We start from the raw sequence: 20130 nt of genomic DNA on the forward strand, positions 1-20130 counted from the left end.
TATTGTCTGTATCAGCCGGTAACATGCAGCTCTCAGTACTTCTCGCACGATTTGCTGCACCAAGCTGATGCTACTCATTCGCTGAGTTGGCGGTGCCTGGGATCGAACCCATGAACTTGTGGTCCAAAGGTGAGAGCTCTACCGACTGAGCTACCCGGACTATATATACACATAATGTGACAAAACAACACTATTGCTTTTTATTTTTAACTAACCCTAACCTCACAAACACTATGCCAAAACACCAGGAAAAGAGAGAGTCTGGTGTTTTACTGTGTCTATACCTGCGGCTGGTCTTCTTCCCTCGCTCCTCCTCCTCGTCCTCCCTGGCGTCTGTCTTTCTGTCTCCAGCTTTGTCTTTCTTAAGCTTCTTGGAGACCTGTTCCCTCATCTTCTCCTTCTGGTCAGAGTCGTACTCATCCTCGCCGGCGCCCATCTCCACCTCGCTGTCATCGCCGTCGTTCACCTGTACACGGTCAAGGAAGGTCAAAGTAATGTAAACAGGGGAAATTTGGACTTTGACCCCTGCTGCAGCCACACAAAAAACATCAGTGACAAAAAACACAATAGAAATACATAACAGCGGGGGGGACAACATTACACAAGTGCACACAAATAGTATGGAAATCTAACCTCTCACAGTCAATGGTGTTTCAGAGCCTCATTCAACATTTTAGTTGACACAGGTACAAAAATATTTTTTTAAACTGATGTACTTCCACTTCGGTTCGCTGTACCTTCTAGGTACAGAAGGGCAGAAGTACAAACTCCTCATGTAAAACACGGGTAACATCAGTGACTATATTTTGGGCCTGTCTTAGTGTAGCCTGCTCATAAATAGACTGCAGAGAGGGGAGTTGAGACAAAAGCGTAAAACAGTAGGCAAAAGCAAAAAAGAAACATCACATGATTAAATCACACAATTAAGCATCAAAGAAAACAAAAACAATTTTGAACATGAGGGCATTGTCCAAGAAGTAAAATCAGTGGATGTAGAAGAGAGCCAATTATTATATATTATTATTACACTGCTTGGTTGAATGCTTGATTCTGATTGGTCAATCACTGAGCGGTGTGGAATTTTTGAACAATGACCGCTCAACCCTATGACAGACCGCTGTCGAATGAAAGACTCAAGAGCACCTGGCTCATATCAATCTGCGCTGCGTTCGGGGTGTGTCAATATAGGCAAAAATAAATAAAGCAAAAATAGCAGATCTACAAGCTACTTTAGGTATTTGTCATATAACAAAGTAAGAAAGGGGATTGGCCGGTTACAGTACATACCTCAGCTGTGTCTCCGGCTTTGGTTTTCCTTTTGGATAGAAAAGCATACATCAAATTACCATTACGATAGTGTGTGATAAGGATTTTATCATAAGAACACTTTCCTGAAGGAAAGGAGATTGTGTGGCACCAGTGTGTAAACTATAGACTTTCATACTTATCGACGGCTGGAACAGAGCTCAGTCGGGGGTCGTCCTTCAGCAGGTCATGGCTGCTCTTGCTTTTTCCCTTCAGTGTCTGTAGAGACAACGTGGCAGAAATAATACACATTTTGTTGCTGTCCGGCAAAAACCTCTTATTTGAAATTAACGCCCTACTTGAGCACACTACAGGATCACAGAAAAGTAGCAGAAGTAGCAGATCCGCAAACTGGAAATGCGGTGCGAAGCTTATAGATCTACTACCTTTGCTGTTGTTGAAATTGAATGCTGGAAATGTAAAGGTACTTTCAGACGGACATCTATTAACGCAGACGTTGTCGCCTGGATCAACGAGAGGTCTGCTCCAGGTCTGCTCATGAGGGGCGCGACAACGCAAGCATGAAAAAAGAAGCTAAACAGAATCCAGGTCTGGTCAGTCACAGGCACGTACACGAAACGAGCACGTGCGACAATTTCCCGGGACCGCGCTCACAAAAATACGCTTGCGTTGTCGGTCGCCCCTTCACTTCTCCGCGTGTACAAAAAAAAGAAATAAGTCTCCTTAAAACAGTTAACAGTTTTGGAAATATGAGGTTTGGTTTCCAGTTCCACCCGACAGAGATGATTTGTTTTATTAAAATATATATTCTCTTTGACAGTCGACTTGGAAATACATTTATTATTGTATTTATTTTTGTTTAGATGCATTAAGGTCTTTACCCAGAGGATGACGAGAGGTGACGAATAAACGGTCGGAAAACACATTGGCAAATATCAAACTATTAGGTTGAATGAGGCAGTCTGTCAGGCAGCAACCTTGTATCTCTATATTTCTATTTTTTATATATTTTTTGTAACAGAAGTATTTCTACATTGTGATATTGATCAGTGTTCTTCCATCACTTTACCTTACATTTGAAAAAAACAACAAACTTAGCCAAATGACTCTTCTAAATGGATTACCTGACTGACTTGATTCACCACCTCCTCGTCTTCTTCGGCTTCCTCTCCAAATGATAACAGACTGAAGTTCCTAGAAATTACATGTAAACACGTTAACGCAGTAATAATAATGATGATGATGAATAAAAAGAAGAACAATGAAGCTCGGAGTGCATTGATCAAAACATAGGTTTAGTAGCCGTATGTGATCTGCACGATAGGTTGCATCTTTCGACACGTTGTGTCGAAAGTCCCGAGGAGTCGAGGACTCACTTTGTGGCCTTTGACTGAGATTTTTTCCCCTCCACTTTTTTGTCCTTCTTGTCTTTCTTCGATTCACGGGGAACGATGTCGTCGAAAGGAGAATGTAATACCTGTGAAGAACAGAACGATGTTTATGACAGGTGTTGTACAGTAGGTGGCGCAACACTAAGAATGTCAACAATGTGGACTGGATGACAATAGGATGGTGATTCCCCAAAACCTTTTCTGGATCAGGGCCCACCTGAAAATCCTGAACGACACACCCTTTTGACCACTTAACACAGCAGCCATCGGCCGTGTGCGGCGTTCATTTTCAGACATGTAATTTTTTTAATTTGTTTGTTTTTGTTTATTTTAATGATCGATCAATCAATCGATTGTGTTCCAGCTGGATTCAATGGAACTACCGTAGTATACTTTAAGTGTATCTGTATCACAAAGAAAACCAATGAAACTTTTCTTTTATGAATAAAATACATTTTTTTGGCCAATCTAAGTATGGTAGACAGACTACCGCTGCGTTAATAAAAAATAACATATACAATTGGATTTGGTTGTATTTTGTCTCCCTGCTTTTCTATTGAGACATTTAGATGTCTCAACGAGACACAGGATCTGACACAAATTTTGACCTGATGGCTCAAGATTGTATCCCCTGAGCAAGCAGGCAGGCTCTATTAGCTCAGTGGTAAAACTTTCAGCACTTGCACAGGGAAACCGGGTTCACATCCGGGGTAGAAGAGGAAAGTCACAGAGTGCAATTTTAACAATACAATCTTAGTGTTTTGATTTGAGGGCACACTTGCAATACCCACAGGTTGGGAAGGCGCACTGCCGTGGCACATACTGTACTGTACCTCCGACGTTCTTATCTTGTGTGGATTCAGCGGTCTCTCCTCGTTGTCACACTCAACTTCTGCTAATCTGAGCATGTTGTAAACTGTGTCTCCTGTGACCTACACACACCGCAAACAAAACAGCAGGGAGATACGATCATTTTATCTATCCGAATGCATTTGCATTGTACAAAAGTCCCTATAAGATGCTTATTATGTGTCAATACGACTATATACATTAATAATAGCATTGTAGATATTGTTAGATTATAAGACATTTATAAGCGCTTGGAAGAAACTTGTTAACAGTTTATAGACCACTTAAGTAAACAACATTTAAAAAATCACACCTGTGTGAAGTGAGGGGCGCTCTTATCATCATACATCATCTCATTCCGGCCAATCACAATTTGCGTCCTCACCTTCGTCTTCAATGTTTGTGTTTATACAAACACTCAAAGCTGGCCATTCATTGTCAATGGGATTCAATGTTTGTGTTACTGTTAACACAATGTTTGTGTGTGCACAAACCCTCAAAGCTGGACATAGGACGGGCTAGCACCCCTCAAAAATGTTCTTTACCTTGCCAAATACGGTGTGTTTATTGTAGAGCTCATCCGCACGCCCCAGCGTGAAGAAAAACTGACTCCCGTTGTCGTGAGGCCCAGAATTTGCCATGGCGACGAGTCCTCTGCGGTTGAAACGCAGTCTGGAGTGAAATTCATCCTGAAAAGCGGGAGCACAGGAAGTTATATTTAAGAGGCTCCCACAGTTCCCCACAGTACAATCAGGAATCTGACATATTGTCTCTGTTGGGTGGAAACCTCTTAGGTCCAAAACTGTTACTTCTCAGGATTCAAATTCAAGAATGGCAAAAGTAGCAGATCGATTCACGCTGTGTTTTGAGGTTGCGGATCTGCTATTTTTGATGCTTTTGTGTGACACTGTAGTGTGATCAACTAGGGCGTTCATTTATGAAGAATATGAGTAGTTAAATGAACACTGAGGAGTTTACTGCGTAGAATGTAGATTGAGGTCTAAAACAGATGGCTGTCCGTCTCACCCCACAACAGCCATCAGGTTTTTGTACTACTGAGTGTTTACTTTTAACCATATGTTTTTTTGAGTCTCGAGTGAGAAAAGCATGGACATAAAGTGGCGCTTGCTGACGACGTATCAGCAAACAACGTGGCTACGTAACAGGTGACGTTATGAAATACCAGTCTGCTGCCTGCTGGCCAGACCGAGTAGCGAGTGACAAAACAAATTCACGGAACGCAAATCACTGTGGGAACCCAGGCTAGAGAACCGCTGCTCTGGCAGGGAAATAAATACAGTCCTAGGAGAGAGGTTTTCCTGACCTTGAAGGGACGACCGTAGATAGACTCGCCACCAGTCCCCGTCCCAGTGGGGTCTCCCCCCTGAACGATGAACTCAGGCACCACACGGTGGAACAAGGTGCCATCATAGTAACCTGGACAAAATGACAAAATGACACATTAACCCATTTAGGCCTGATGTCGAATTTCTTTTTTTTAAGTATTCTGAAAGAATATATATTCAAAGATTTGTGCCGCATTTTCACGATTTTTCAAAAATAGCAGACCTACAAGCTATGAGCTTGTAGATCTGCTATTTTTAAATAGCTAAAGTATAACATAATGCTTAGTTAAAACACCAAAATGGGTTAAAACCACAGCACCGGTATCTGGCATCAAAAACAGATTAGATGATGGATATATCAGCAATTGCGAACTATTAGTACAAATATATGACAAATGAATTAAAACTGATTAACCCTAGGTCTAGGTGGGTGGGTCCTTCAGGATGCTCAGTGACATCATAGAAGGTAGGCATGTTTCCCTGCCCACATCCCTGTTTTTTTCTAAAGGCAGGTGTTCAGGTGAATTTCACCCGGGTTTAGTGATAGAATGATAGTAATAAATCCCACACTCCCACCCAGGAATGGGTGAACCAAAGGAGAAATTGCTAGCTCTTTTTATTATTATTTTTATTTATAAAATAATACCCACATTTTTAACAGATTTTGGCTTTTGCCCCCGCATAATCTTGTTTTTTTTTTACTTTAATATATTTTGATGAGAATTATATTTTTATGGAATATATTATATCGGGTAAAATACTTCAGTGATGGTGTGCCAAAAGTTTGGTTTAGTGTTCTAGGGTTAAGGCGATACAATGTGACTCTATGAGCGCTGCAGCAGTGGGTGGAGAGTGGGTGGAGAATGGGTTGGTCCTGGTTATGTTAGCAATGTTCTGTCCAGTCAGTGTTGATCTGGGTGAGTTTAGTCAGTAAGCGGAGCAGAGAACTGAGTAAAGACCATAAAATGTCAGCTAGTAGTAAAGTCAGATCCCAAACGTTAAAAGCGGGCCTCAAATGTCAACCATCAGAGTGGAGTCAGTGGACCGAAAGAGATGAACAATTTGGGTTTTTTAAAAGAGAGGCGTCGTCCGACAACTTTTCAGCTACTGCATCAGTGAAGGAACAGATCTACCAGGCAGCCATGCAGAAGCAGCCTATGTTAAAGTTACACAGAATAGGTATATGCATGTCTTTATGTCACTGTACAGTTTTATTTAATTTTCAACAGAAAGCAGAAATGTGAGGGCTAGAGCTTTAAATTAAACGGACGAGGAGGCTCACTGTGCGTGTGTGCGTGAGTACAGACAGAGATTTTATTCATATTCATGTTTTTCTCTCTCCTCATTCTCCATCCCAGATGTCTTTAATGCCCAACTCAAACATATCTACAGCAGAAATATCTCAACCAACACCAGAGAATTCCTACAGGAGAGACGCCCTACCACTGTGACTAATGTGGAACTAGGTTCAGACTTCAGCACGAGCAGTCATCTCAAACATCACCAGAGAATTCATTCAGGAAGGAAGCCTACCACTGTGACCAATGTGGGAAATGGTTCAACACAAGCAGTAATCTCAAATGTCACCAGAGAATTCATACAGGAGAGAAACCCTACACCTGTGACCAGTGTGGGACTAGGTTCAGCCAGAGCAGTGATCTCAAACTTCTGAGAATTCATACAGGAGAGAGGCCCTACCACTGAACAGTGTGGGACTAGGTTCAGTCAGATCCGTACTCTGAAACTTCACCAGAGAATAGAGGGTATGCACATGACATCATCATTATACCCAGACAATATGCGGGAATGCCTACTGAGTGTCAGAAAACTACTTTCTGGCCATCACAGGCTTGACAGCCCACACATCCAAACAGAAAAGTCCTGATTGCATTAAACAAGGTTAAATGACTTTAAACTCACTTTTGCCATTCACTTTATGCATGCGCATACTCTCTATTCATACAGGAGAGAATCCCTACCACTGTGACCAGTGTGGGAATAGGTTCAGTCAGATCCGTACTATGAAACTTTACCAGATAATTCATACAGGAGAGAAGCCCTAACACTTTGGCCAGTGTGGGATACCCTATTCCTGGGATACCTTCCCTGTCTAGAATAAAGCTTTATGACTTACTTGAAAGATATTTACTTTTTTTAAACTACTTTTTGACAATGGTAATTGTTTTTATACACTTCAGAAACATAATGTTGTAATTAATACGTACAAGTGACGGCTTTCGATGGTGACGTATATGTCAATCAGTGACTGGTGGATTAAAGGAAATGCCTCTATCTATATGTATACACTATACAGTATGTAATTTGTAAGTTGATTAGCGGTATACTGTGGTTTTATACATATACATAGTATATGTATAACTAGCTCTCAATGATTACATAATAAAGATGCGGATTAAAGGTATATTCAGTGATTTCACTCAAAAAACCTTAGGTTTCGTTTTTGGCTGTGGGACCCAGCCTTTCATCCAATCAGGATAGAGAGCCAAAAACGAAACCTAAGGTTTTTTGACCCCCAGGGGTTAACTGGGGACAGGGAGGAACTCCTTATATGGTCAGCACACTCTATAGTAGAGAGGATTATCACAACAAAACAAAAAAATAAGTGATATTTGAATTAAGTGAAATCACTGAATATACCTTTAAAGGACCCAATGCCAGAGTGTAATTGGTTTTCGATGGTGACGTAATGACGATATGTTTTAGTGTTGGGAGGATTAAAGGTAATGCTCCTATGTATACATGTATGTAATCTGGCACCACTGCCGTACCAGGCACAATTAGTCATTACGTCATTTGCTGGGACGATGCATACGCATCAACATTGCTGGGACGGTGCATACACATCATAATTGGCGGGACGGTGCATACGCATGGAACGGTTGGGACGGTGCATATGAGTCCCGGGCGAAACTCGTACTTGCGCGCTCTGCTTGCGCAAGTCATGATTATTTTGAGTGTGACAGTACAGTACAGTGACAGTACAGTAGAAGGACCCCCTGGGTTACTTTTGTGTTGGGTGCACTTGTATATTTAGTGGGGAGCCTGGGAGTATGTCATATATTGTGATTACAATCACTGACACCTGTGTGTGCTAATCTGTATAACCCCTACAGGGTGATGCAAGCCAAGGCCATCTTAGTTATGTGACAGACCAGCAGAATGAGGAAAGTCCTCATTCATTCCTTTTGGAGACATCGTGTTTAGAGTATAAATCCAAAAGGATTATTGCTGTAGCAGCAATCTATTCAGATCTCCTCCTCGCCTAGGACATTTTACATGTTCAATCCCCTGATATCTGCGAGTGGCCACATTATTTAGCGGACATGAACTGCATTGCAATGGCGTTCTTAGAATCTTGGTTGTGGATGCTACTTCTATGTTCAGAAATTAGTGTCTTTAGCACCTTGTTCCAACATAACCTAGAGCGCATAGGCATTTTAGCAGGTTTATAACATTTTTGGTTGTGGTTATAGTGGTCTTGATATCAAAATATTTACCCGTGAGTGGGTGCATAAAAGTATGGCTCTTCGTGGTGGAGTTGCACTGTGCACCAACGGCCGCATCTATATTTGCCAGGGATTCACGTTTTTAGTTTTTGACACGCGGTTAAATATTTATTGTATGTAAGACTATGATATGTTGAGTTACATTTGAGAACGTCTGTGTTTTCACCGTCCGTTGATGCTTTATATCCATATGAGTAAAATTGCCAGGCTCATTTCATTTGTTCATTTTTGGAACACAGTTTATTATATCTAAGATGACCATAGGGTATTTTCGATAACTCTGTGACCTAGGAGGATAGCACCTTCTATCGGCAGTGATGTCATACTGATGCAGTAGTTCTGCCTGGAGCCAATGAGTCATTACCTTCCATACACAGCTGCACAAAGTTCCTGCATGCTTTGGGTGCCTCCTTGGACCACAGCTCAATGTCAATATCACCTGCTGACGTCTTCAGCAGAACCTGAAAGCAGCAGAGCAAAATTATTACGTTTTTCTCTACATTTTCATTCTGATAACTGTTAGCAGAATATTCATTTTTTAAATGTCACTGAAAAGACTGACACACACTTGCACAATGCACTTCCCAGTGTACTGTAAAGCGGTGGGGTCTGTGAACGCCCATGGCCATATTGATAGTTATGAACCAAATGGACCCTTGCATATCTGTAACTCAGAGTTTAAGAATGCAACCAAATGGGCCCAGGCCGTAGCGTAACGGTCTGGGCACCGGACTGGTAATCCAGTCGCAGTGTGCCGCGGGTTCGACTCCCGGACCCGACACGGCCTTTACTGCATGTCATCCCCCCATCTCTCTCCCGTTTCCTGTCAGCCTACTGTCTGTCCCTTCAAAAATCAATAAAAGGCGTAAGCCGCAAAAAAAAAAAAAAAAAAAAGAATGCAACCAAATGGGCCCGTTTGTACACTCTTCTTGACTCTTGAGTTAAGGGGGCCTGTGGATTCATTCATACATGTTAAGTCAGGTGGAGCTTGTCAAACCAATATTTTGCACGAACGCACGCACGCGCACACACACACATGTATGACACACATGTATGAGCGTGACAAATACATCTCTTGAATCTTGATGCAACCTCATATCAAGAGGGAAAAAAACGTCTTGAGTAGCTAACCCAACATGAACCAAGGGTATACCTACTATATAACATGCAATATGTTATTTAACTTATTTTCAATGCTTACATTCTTTGCTAACAGTAACTGAAAGACATATTATGTAACTTTGCATTGTGTTTCCATAACAAAACAATACATTTAAGTACACCATAATTTCCCTCTATATCAGCAGTTATCAGCCACCTGCAGAAAAAATATTGACAGAGGCGGCACGGTCTGGGCACTTAGGCTCTGATAGTCTAACAGTGTGATGCAGGTTCGAGTCCCGCTCCCCCGGGACAAAATGTTTGTTTTTATTAAAGCTCAATATTATGATAGCAAAAATTGCCGTCCCTCCAGGTCTTTAATAAACAGAAAATACATTTCCAAGTGTGTCACAAGAATTTCATCCAATCAGATGGGAGTATCACTATCAGCTTCAATGTTCCATTTTCGATTGTGTCTGCTTTAATATTTTTCCTATTTCATCACTTCACTTGTTTATAAGTGTAAGTGTATCCTCATGCATGAGTTCTCTCCTGATTTGAACATAATTCTGTTTCTGACAAGAGACCTGTTACTGAACTAACACTCTAGTACTAGTAGTCCAATGATATGAAGAATTAGCCCCTTTCGGGACCCTACGTAAAACTTTTCTGATATTTTGTTGAGTTTTACGTTGGGTCCCTGCTCGCTACTGTACTTTCGTATGGAAATTCCTATATGCGGATATGGAGATTCTCTCTAAAATAGGACCCGCGGCATGTGACGCCATTATTTTCCTTGAGTTATTCTGAATTCGGTAACTTTAAGTAGCTATACATCCAGCTGCGAATATCTCCTGTGGCGCGGAAGCCGTTAAGTATTTTTAATCTTTGTTTGACCGATTTGGTCGCTTTATTTCTTCTTGTTTGTTTACCGTTTATTGTACCGCCTCCCGGTGTGCGGTTGGCTTGTGAGGCTACGTCCCTGCCTCTGATCTGCTGTGTCATAGCTATAGCGCCACTAGCTAGCCAGATAGGCGGTACAATGAGGTGTCAATAAACAAGGAAGGAAAAGAAGAATCCAAGCTTCCAAATCGGGCAAACATATATTAAAAATACTTAACGGCTTCCGCGCCACAGGAGATATTCGCAAAGGTATGTATGTGTACTTATACTTTACATATTCAGAAAGCCTCATACTGAAGAATATCGTCAAAGAGCGCGGGGAGGCGTTTTAACATGTAAACATGAGCCAGTAAATGTTTTAATCAGGTGGCATGGACGACGTGGAACAGGACCCAATGCACTGGGTCGAACAAATGTCAGAAACTTCAGTAGCATTTGGGTTCTGCTTGGAGGGCTAATGAAGAATAGACATTTACACTTACACAACCTAATTGAATCCCAGTCAAATTACATTGTCTTTAAGTGCAAGCCATAAACTTGGCTTTGAACCTTTGACTGAAGCCATTATGGTTTTCCATCATTCTGGTATTTCACAAACTCACTGAGCTTGTAGTGATCTGTTTTGTTACTCACCTTGCCATTTGTTGGGGGCTCTTGAATGTAAATGTTACTCATTGTTCCGATGTGCAGTCAGTCAGCAGAGAACAATAACAAGCACGTTTTTCACATTGGCTAATGTACTTACAACGCGACTATAAAGTCAGATAGATATGGCTATCAATCAAATCTATGAAACAAAACAAATACTGTCTTTAACAAATATAGGCAAACAAACATGGTCTCTTTAACATAAACTCCCCTATTTTGTTGGTTTGGCTCAGGTGTTGCATTATAATCCGTCCCTGTAGAAACAACAGACGCCTCCGACCAACCGGTCCGCTACCGCTAATAAATCTGGAGTTTATACATACTACTTCACTTTTGCATGTTGTTCTGGATCCTGATTCCTGTCTAGGTCGGATACGGAAACGGCCAGTGTGCATAAGTGAATAGTCTCGTGGGCGGGAGCGTACCGGATACAGTAGGCGGGATCTAGACCGGATCTGAGCCGCACTGAGAAGTAAAACAGAATACCAGGATAGCCTAGTAGTGATGACGCAAAGTTAACACTATTTAACAGCACTAGTACGCATGAAGTAGAATAAACATTTTAAAATGGGAAGGGGTGTCGATTTTTTAGTGTTCATATTTGACTAGATGTTATTTTCTAAACAACCGTAGTAAAAGAATATGAAAGAAAGAACAAGCCAGAGGTCTATAAGTGCCGAAAATAGCCGATCTACAAGCTCACCACGCGTCGCAGCTTGTAGATCGGCTATTTTCGAATGCGCGCCACAGGAAGTAGGGTGTCCCGGAAAGACGACCCGACCACCGGTTCCAGGAGGACAACAGACAACAATCATGGCGGCGGAGGGAAGCAATGTGGAGTTGAAGCGCAAACTTGACGCAGTTGATGATGAGACAGAACAAGAACAACCCGGCGCAGAACAAGAGGATGGTGATGAATGGGTCGGACCCATGCCGAGCGAGGCTACACACACCAAGAAGAGAAAAGGTCGGGTTACATGTCCTTATAATGTGGTTGGTTTGGTTTCTTTCTGTGTGAGACGCAGTGAGACAAGACAGCCTGGCATTTGAACTTCTTCTCATGAACACAGTTATCTATCTATCAACCTGTGTGGGCCGGCCATGTTTTCCTCTTCTCATTGGATTGCAATTAAATCCCCTGCGTGTCCAGTCCAGTCCCCCCAGGGGGAAATATTCATTGGACTTATTGGCTTCAGGCAGTACTACTTGTAAACCAGCAGGTGTCGTGTACCTACCTACCTAGCCCTGCTCGGAACCCAACATATGTAAAGTTTCTGACATTTGGATGACTTTACCCCATAGGGTAGCCCTACAAGCAGAACCCAATGCTACTGAAGTTTCTGACATTTTTGAGACACAGATAGCATGGGGTCCTATTCCACCTCCACCCTGCCACCGGGTATGCACACATAAATAAACGTAAATACCTTCGGATACGTCCTTCTGCGCTCTTTGACGGCTTTTGTTCGTTTGAGGGCGTCTGAATTTGTGAACTATAAGTACCTATAAATACCGCTGCGAATATCTCCTGTGGCGCGGAAGCCGTTAAGTATTTTTAATCTTTGTTTGACCAATTTGGTCGCTTTGATTCTTCTCTTCCTTCCTTGTTTATTGACACCTCATTGTACCGCCTATCTGGCTAGCTAGTGGCTATAGCTATGACAGAGCAGATCAGAGGCAGGAACGTAGCCATGCACAAGCCAACAGCACATCGGGAGGCGGTACAATAAACGGTAAAGACACGACGTTAACGACGATATTGATGTCCGCGTTCTATCATTTCAATACGAAAACACAGTAACGCACAGGGACCCTACGTAAAGTGACATCCAAATTTCAGAAAAGCTTTACGGAGGGTTCCGAGAGGGGCTACCCGTAGGGTCCCGTAGCATCTCTCTTCGGCTAAATGTTACACAGACATACATACCATTGGAAATGTCCGTGCTGCGCATTCTTGATGGTACAAAAGAAGCATATAGGAGCTATAGGAGACAACGGAAACGGCTGAGAATTTTCCTTTGGTGCAGAAGCCGTTGAGTATTTTTGTTTGACCGTTTTGGCAGCTCTGAAATTCACTCTTTTTTTTATTTTTTATTTTTTTATAAGATATTTTTTGCGGCTTACGCCTTTTATTGATTTTTTAAGGGACAGAAAGTAGGCTGACAGGAAACGGGAGAGAGATGGGGGATGACATGCGGTAAAGGCCGTGTCGGGTCCGGGAGTCGAACCCGCGGCACACCGCGACTGGATCACCAGTCCGGTGCCCAGACCGTTACGCTACGGCCTGGGCCTGAAATTCTCTCTTCCTTCCTTCCTTGACTTCCTTATTGACATCCCATTGTACCGCCTCTCGCACCGGAACTGGCTACCTGCGACAGAGCAGATCAGAGGCAGGAACGTAGGGACGGGCAGCTAGCCAATGTCTGTGCGAGAGGCGGTACAATGGGATGTCAATAAGGAAGGAAGGAAGAGAGAATTTCAGAGCTGCCAAAACGGTCAAACAAAGATACTTAACCGCTTCTGCGCCAAAGGAAAACTATCAGCCGTTTCCGTTGTCTCCTATAGCGACCTATATGCTTCTTTTGAACCATCTGACGCCCATCAAGAATTCGCAGCACGGACGTTTCCAATGGTATGTATGTCTGTGTAACATTTAGCCGAATAGAGATGCTACGGGACCCTACGGGGTAAAGTCATCCAAATGTCAGAAACTTTACTACAACGGGACTACTACCTACCCGACATCAGGTGCTGAATGTCTCAATGAAACGATACATGATGCATTACGCCATTACCCATTCCGTTAATGATAGCATGGGTACTGTTTTTGCAAATTATAGATCTTGCTTAATCTGGATGTCCATAATTAAATTTATGCAGTGAATCCACATTCCACTTTTGGAATCATTATTTGTCATTTATTCAGTATGCCATGATTGCCATCTCTGTCCTAGACTCGTTCAAACTCCTTAAAATCCACAGGAACAGGATCTCCCACCCAAGCTTATGGTTTTACACATTTTCATGTTTAATTTCCTGAACACAATAGCCTACTATATTCAATAATTACTGCAATGACTATTCCCGACTCAAACACTGGCTTGGAGGGTTCTGCTTTAAGCTGTGCTCTTGTTGTGGTCCTTTAGAGTTTAGATTGTTCTGAAGCCGTTTAACAAATAAAGCCCAGCACACCATTTTAAAACACTTTCTCTTCATCAAAACTAAGGAGCAGTGCTTCGTTTTGAGCTTTCTTTGAGCAACCTATTGAGTGCATGTCTGACATTTAATCGTCTTTGTTGTCTGCCCTTAGTGTTGGAATACGAGCGTGTCTATTTGGACAATCTGCCGTCAGCTGCCATGTATGAGCGAAGCTACATGCACAGAGACGTTATCACATACATTGTTTGTGCCAAGTAAGTTTTAATCCTTCTAATGTTTCCATAAGTCTAGGAAACTAGTGTACTACTTAGCCTGTAGTTGTTCCACACTCAACAAGCTGTTGTTGATTCAATCAGTGATATTCCCAGTTCGATGCAACAACAACCACCATCACTCTGAGTTTCTCTTTTTGTTATCTGACCAAAGTTTATCTGTCCCATTCTTAGGACAGACTTTGTCATCACAGCCAGTCAGGATGGCCATGTCAAGTTCTGGAAGAAGAAAGAAGATGAGGGAATAGAGTTTGTGAAGCACTTTCGCAGCCATCTTGGTATGAATGACATTTCTTGGGTAGTTGCCGGACACTGTCATCATGTTTTACAAATGATATTTGTCAATTGGCTCAAACCAGGAATCTCAATCTGTGCGCCTTTCACTTTGTGCAGGTGTGATAGAGTGCATTGCTGTCAGTTCTGAGGGGGCCATTTTCTGCTCTGTTGGTGATGACCAGGCCATGAAAGTATTTGATGTTGTCAACTTTGACATGATCAATATGCTGAAGTTGGGGTATGTGTGCACATTATGTTCTCTATGACATGTAAAAGGTTGTGTGCACTGTGCATAATTAATCACAATGGACTGAAATATGATCTGCTGCAATTTCCTTAATGCCAAGATAGGCTGTTTTTGCTTTTGATAAAGATGTTTAAAATAAGTCCTTTGAAGTTTCTGTTTGAAGTCAGAGAATCATACTGAAACTGACTACATGATATTACTATCATGAAGTCAACATGAATATTTGATATATAATAAGCTCTCTTTGCTCAAGCACTAACAAAGATTTGACAATATGACATTATCTGTTTGTCACTGTGCAGCTTCCATCCAGGCCAGTGTGAATGGATATACAATCCAGGGGATGCCATCTACACTGTAGCCTGCTCAGAGAAATCTACAGGGAAAATCTACGTCTATGACGGACGGGGAGGCAACGAGCCGCTGCACACCATTGACAAGATGCACACTTCGCCACTGTCCCAGATCCGCTTGAATCCCAAGTTTAGGGTCATCGTCTCGGCTGACAAATCGGGAATGCTGGAATACTGGACTGGCTTCAGAAACGAATTCAAGTTCCCCAAGTATGTTCACTGGGAGTACAAAACGGACACGGACTTGTACGAATTTGCAAAAAACAAAACCTATCCCACCAGCCTGGTGTTCTCTCCTGATGGTAAGAAAATGGCCACCATCGCGACTGACCGGAAAGTCAGGATCTTCCGTTTCCTGACTGGGAAACTGATGCGGGTCTTTGATGAATCATTGACAGTAAGTTCTACTTGGTCGTTCGTCCTGGAAAGTGAGTAATGCCTGATTTATACGTGGTTGCATGCCAACCGCTACTGTGCACAGAAAATAGCAGATCTACACGCTCACAATGCATCACAGCACAATGCATTCTACGTTTATAGGTTATTTTTGGTGGGTGACAGCGGCATGCAACCAAGTATACAGTAATTCACCCTGATAGGGTAGATACCCTCACAAAAACATGCCGTAATCCTGGTCTCTAAAACTACCTCCCCCTGGCCAGCCGGGGCGTCTGATGGAGGGGAAAGGAACTGGTCGGAATAACGTGTCCCTTCCACGCGCTACGTCCGGCCGGGGAAATTCCCCTCTGTCAGGTGAAAAGAAGCAGCTTGGACTCCTCATGCATAGAAGGAGGCATGAGGTCAGTCCGCTGCCCCCCAGGTTGGCAGAGGAAGTGTAGCGCCCAGGATTACATTAGATAATTGGCACTGGGTGAAAAAGAAAACTGGGTTACAAAATCGTGGGATAAAAATGTAGTTAAAAAAAAAAGTAATTCACCCTGATGCTTTTTCCCCAGACAAATATGCAAACCATGCCCATTCTTTTTCATTTGTTAAGCTGTCCTACCTTTGGCTGGGAGTCCTGTCCGCACCCCGGACCCGGTCTATGTATCGAAGCGTCCCTGAGAAAAACACTTGACCTTTAACCCCTCCCTCATTGGTCTTAATGGTTAAGGTGGGTAAAATGCAGAGGACAAATTTCACATTATATGCAAATATACAGTGACAAAAAAAACAAAGGAGTGAGGACTGGTGACCAAAGTCTATGATTATTATATCTAACCCATTAACGTTAGCTATCCAGTATCTACCCTAACTAAGGCACACGCCATGGTCAAGTATTTATAATATTGAATTTAGAAACGGGCGATAATAACCTGCATGCTCATTGACACGCAAAGCCATTGGCTTCTCTGTGCAGGCACTCACCTAGCAGATCGCTCAGGCATGCCTCACGAGCCACAATGCCTCACAGTTGGCCCACCTGTGAAACCACAGCGATTGGGTATGGTTTGCACAATTTGTCAGGGCAAAAGGCGTACAGGTGGCTGGAACACACACACACACATACACACTTGTGTGGGTACAGTAAGTCACCTGAATTGACAATTCTCACTCAAAGCTGATCTTTGTGGTGTTAGATAATCACAGAGCTTCAGCAGATGAGGCAGCAGCTGCCCGACATGGAGTTTGGGAGGCGAATGGCTGTGGAGAGAGAACTGGAGAAGATTGACGGCATCCGTTTGACAAACATCATCTTTGACGAGACAGGGCACTTTGTCCTCTACGGGACGATGCTCGGCATCAAAGTTATAAACGTGGAAACCAACAGGTATGTTTCAAGTGTTCCTGGACTGGTAATGCTTATCTTGTACTGCCATGGTGTTGCTCACCGAAAATAGCAATACATACCTTTGTACAACGAACAACTTAGAAATCAGGCTAACATGTAAGCTCTTTCCTTAAATTGAAAAAGATTGATACTATATTGCTCCCTGGTCCCAGACAGCCTACTTTGTTGACATTGCGTGCTAGTTGTTTTAAAACTAAATTGAAAATCAAGTTCCTCTTATATTACTTGTTAAAAATCAGTTTGTCCTAATTCTAAATTATATGATTATGAAATCATCAGACTTCTTCAGATATTTTAAAGCCTCACTCTATGTAACCTTTTTTTATGAACAAAATGTAATTTTGTCCAATCTACTGTATATGGTCGAGTATGTTGATACAATATAACTTATACAATTGGGGTGGTTGTATTTAGTCTCCCTGCTATTCTATTGAGACATTTAGACAGTCACACAGATTCTGACCTTTATGGTCGAGATTCAATTTTTCCCCTGAGCAAGCAGGTAGTCTCTATTTGCTCAATGGTAAAGATTTCAGCAATGTTACATAGTGATGCTTTAAGTACATGTAATAACAGTCTGTGTGTAATTCACCTGAAATATGACTCAACCTTTTCCTCGTCTGCTTTGTAAGGTGCGTGCGGGTTCTCGGAAAAATGGAGAACGTCCGTGTGGTCAAGCTCTGCCTGTTCCAAGGCATCGCAAAGGCCTCCCAAGTGGCGCCCACCATTGAGATGAAGGCGTCCGACAACCCTGCCTTACAGAGTGGTGTGCCCGATCCCACCATCTTCTGCACTGCGTTCAAGAAGAACCGCTTTTACATGGTTAGATGGGACGAACGTTCTAGTCAAACACATCAGGCACATGTGCACAGTGTGAAGCTCAACAGCGCCACTTTGTCACCTGTTGGTACCCTAAACAATGTAAACATAGGGACATACATTACAGACATACATACAGACAATAGGGACAGACATTGCTGGGCATTGGAGTGCTGCACCCTATGGTTGCACCACTCAATTTATTTCAATAAAATTATAAATTGTTTGGGGGAAATGTAATTAAAAAAGATGTTTAAAAGAATGTGGAAATAGCATATCTACATGCTGACAATGCACTTAAATACGCTGTGAGCTTGTAGACCGGCTATCTTTGGTGACCCCATTGTACAACCAAATATAAAACTGGGCTTACTCGATTTATTCATTTACAAAAAAACAGTTGCAATAATATTTGTGGTGATTCATCATTGATAGTTAAACTTTGCTAAAGTGCTATACAAATAAAGTTGTGTTATTATTATTATTATAAAAATTATATCCCATGTATATAAAGTTTTGTGAGACATACGGTATATTATTCATATTCTATTATTTATACATCCATGATTTTACTTCCAGTTCTCCAAGAGGGAGCCAGAGGATACAAAGAGTGCAGACTCGGACAGAGACATCTTCAATGAGAAGCCCTCTAAAGAGGAGGTGATGGCTGCCACCCAGGCTGAGGGTCCCAAGAGAGTGTCTGACAGTGCCATCATACACACCACCATGGGAGACATCCACATCAAACTGTTCCCTGTTGAGTACGTCCCCCCCTAGACATGATCTTCTTCTCAGTTACTTTTTTGATTATTATAATTTTTTACGATTGACTAAATCTGTGGTTCTGAAATGTTTCACCCAAATTGATATGTATTTGCGTTAACATTATTGTGATGGTATGGGCTGGAGACCCCCTGGAACCTCTTAAGGTCCTGGACCCCACTGGACTAAATCTAGCTATCAAAAATAGCAAACATAGCAGTTCACAATGCACCTCAAGGCGTTGGGGAGCTTGTACTTCTTCAAGTTTTGCTAGTTTTTTTTTTTTACATTCCTTTTACATTCCCGACCACTGTGATGATGATGATAGTTCAATTGATGATGATTTCCATCCAGGTTATTCTGTGTCATTTGTACGTTAAGATGTTTATTCAGATGATCTTTTTCATGTTTCACCAGATGCCCCAAAACGGTGGAGAACTTCTGTGTTCACAGCAGGAATGGTTACTTCAACGGTCACATATTCCACAGAGTAATCAAGGTGTGTTCCCTGTTGTATCGTCTCAGACAACTGTACAGCACTTTATACTTTCATTATGAGGTTGATTGAGGCTGATGCTACTCAGTCTAGGGCTTTTTATCGTAAATTAACACCCTACTTGATCATACTACAGCGTCACGCAAGAGCATCAAAAGTAGCACATCCGCAAGCTTGAAACACGGCGCGAAGTGACGTGTTTGGAGCTTGTAGATCTGCTACTGCTTGTCAGTTCAAATATGATTAATGTGGGGGGTCATGGCCTGAAAAGGTTCTGAACCAACCAAGCACTGTGGTGGTTGGTTGGTTCAGAACCGTGTCTTACCTGTCTGTATCCTCTGGTCTTCCTGATGAGCAGGGCTTCATGATCCAGACGGGAGACCCCACAGGCACAGGCATGGGAGGAGAGAGTATTTGGGGAGGCGAGTTTGAGGACGAGTTCCACTCCACGCTGAGACACGACCGGCCCTACACGCTCAGCATGGCCAATGGAGGCCCCGGAACCAACGGCTCGCAGTTCTTCGTCACCGTCGTACCAACTGTAAGTTGACTCATTAGGGCATATCGTTTATATGACAACATGCCATTTTTAGTCTTTCCATCTTCTTCATGAACATGTGCTCTTGTACTCCCCTCAGCCCTGGCTGGACAACAAGCACACAGTGTTTGGAAGGAGTGCTAAAGGCATGGAGGTGGTCCAGAGGATCTCCAATGTCAAAGTCAACCCCAAGACAGACAAACCCTACGAAGACATCAGCATCATCAACATTACCATCAAATGATATTTTCTTTCCTATCAGTCTTATAGGTTTCCTTGTCATGCTGTCCCTTTTTTGTTAACCTTTTTTTAACTGAATAAAGTATTTTAAATGGAAAGTTTCAGTCATAATCTATTGTCCTGTTAATCATAGTCATAGTGACAT

At 42.4% G+C, this 20130-nt stretch overlaps 2 protein-coding genes across 2 annotated transcripts in view; one reads left to right on the forward strand and one right to left on the reverse strand.

The window, feature by feature from the left end:
* Positions 1-11200, reverse strand: part of cwc27 (CWC27 spliceosome associated cyclophilin) — a 56902-nt gene extending 45702 nt beyond the window's left edge. Inside the window, 10 exon segments of the mRNA XM_083793990.1 lie at positions 285-466; positions 1288-1315; positions 1445-1524; positions 2391-2460; positions 2643-2743; positions 3491-3589; positions 4052-4195; positions 4831-4943; positions 8744-8840; positions 11017-11200. Coding sequence (XP_083650116.1) covers positions 285-466; positions 1288-1315; positions 1445-1524; positions 2391-2460; positions 2643-2743; positions 3491-3589; positions 4052-4195; positions 4831-4943; positions 8744-8840; positions 11017-11058 — 956 coding nt within the window. The 5' untranslated portion in view covers positions 11059-11200.
* Positions 11201-11842: 642 nt separating this feature from the next.
* Positions 11843-20077, forward strand: ppwd1 (peptidylprolyl isomerase domain and WD repeat containing 1). Its single transcript, XM_083793989.1, has 11 exons — positions 11843-11998; positions 14342-14444; positions 14637-14740; positions 14856-14976; positions 15288-15735; positions 16919-17109; positions 17763-17952; positions 18529-18710; positions 19129-19210; positions 19566-19748; positions 19846-20077. The coding sequence occupies exons 1-11, from the start codon at positions 11845-11847 to the stop codon at positions 19987-19989; spliced, it is 1902 nt and encodes a 633-aa protein (XP_083650115.1). The 5' UTR covers positions 11843-11844; the 3' UTR covers positions 19990-20077.
* The last annotated feature ends 53 nt before the right edge of the window (positions 20078-20130 follow it).

Source organism: Protomyctophum parallelum (assembly GCF_964188405.1).
Source record: "Protomyctophum parallelum genome assembly, chromosome: 21".
Classification (NCBI taxonomy): domain Eukaryota; kingdom Metazoa; phylum Chordata; class Actinopteri; order Myctophiformes; family Myctophidae; genus Protomyctophum; species Protomyctophum parallelum.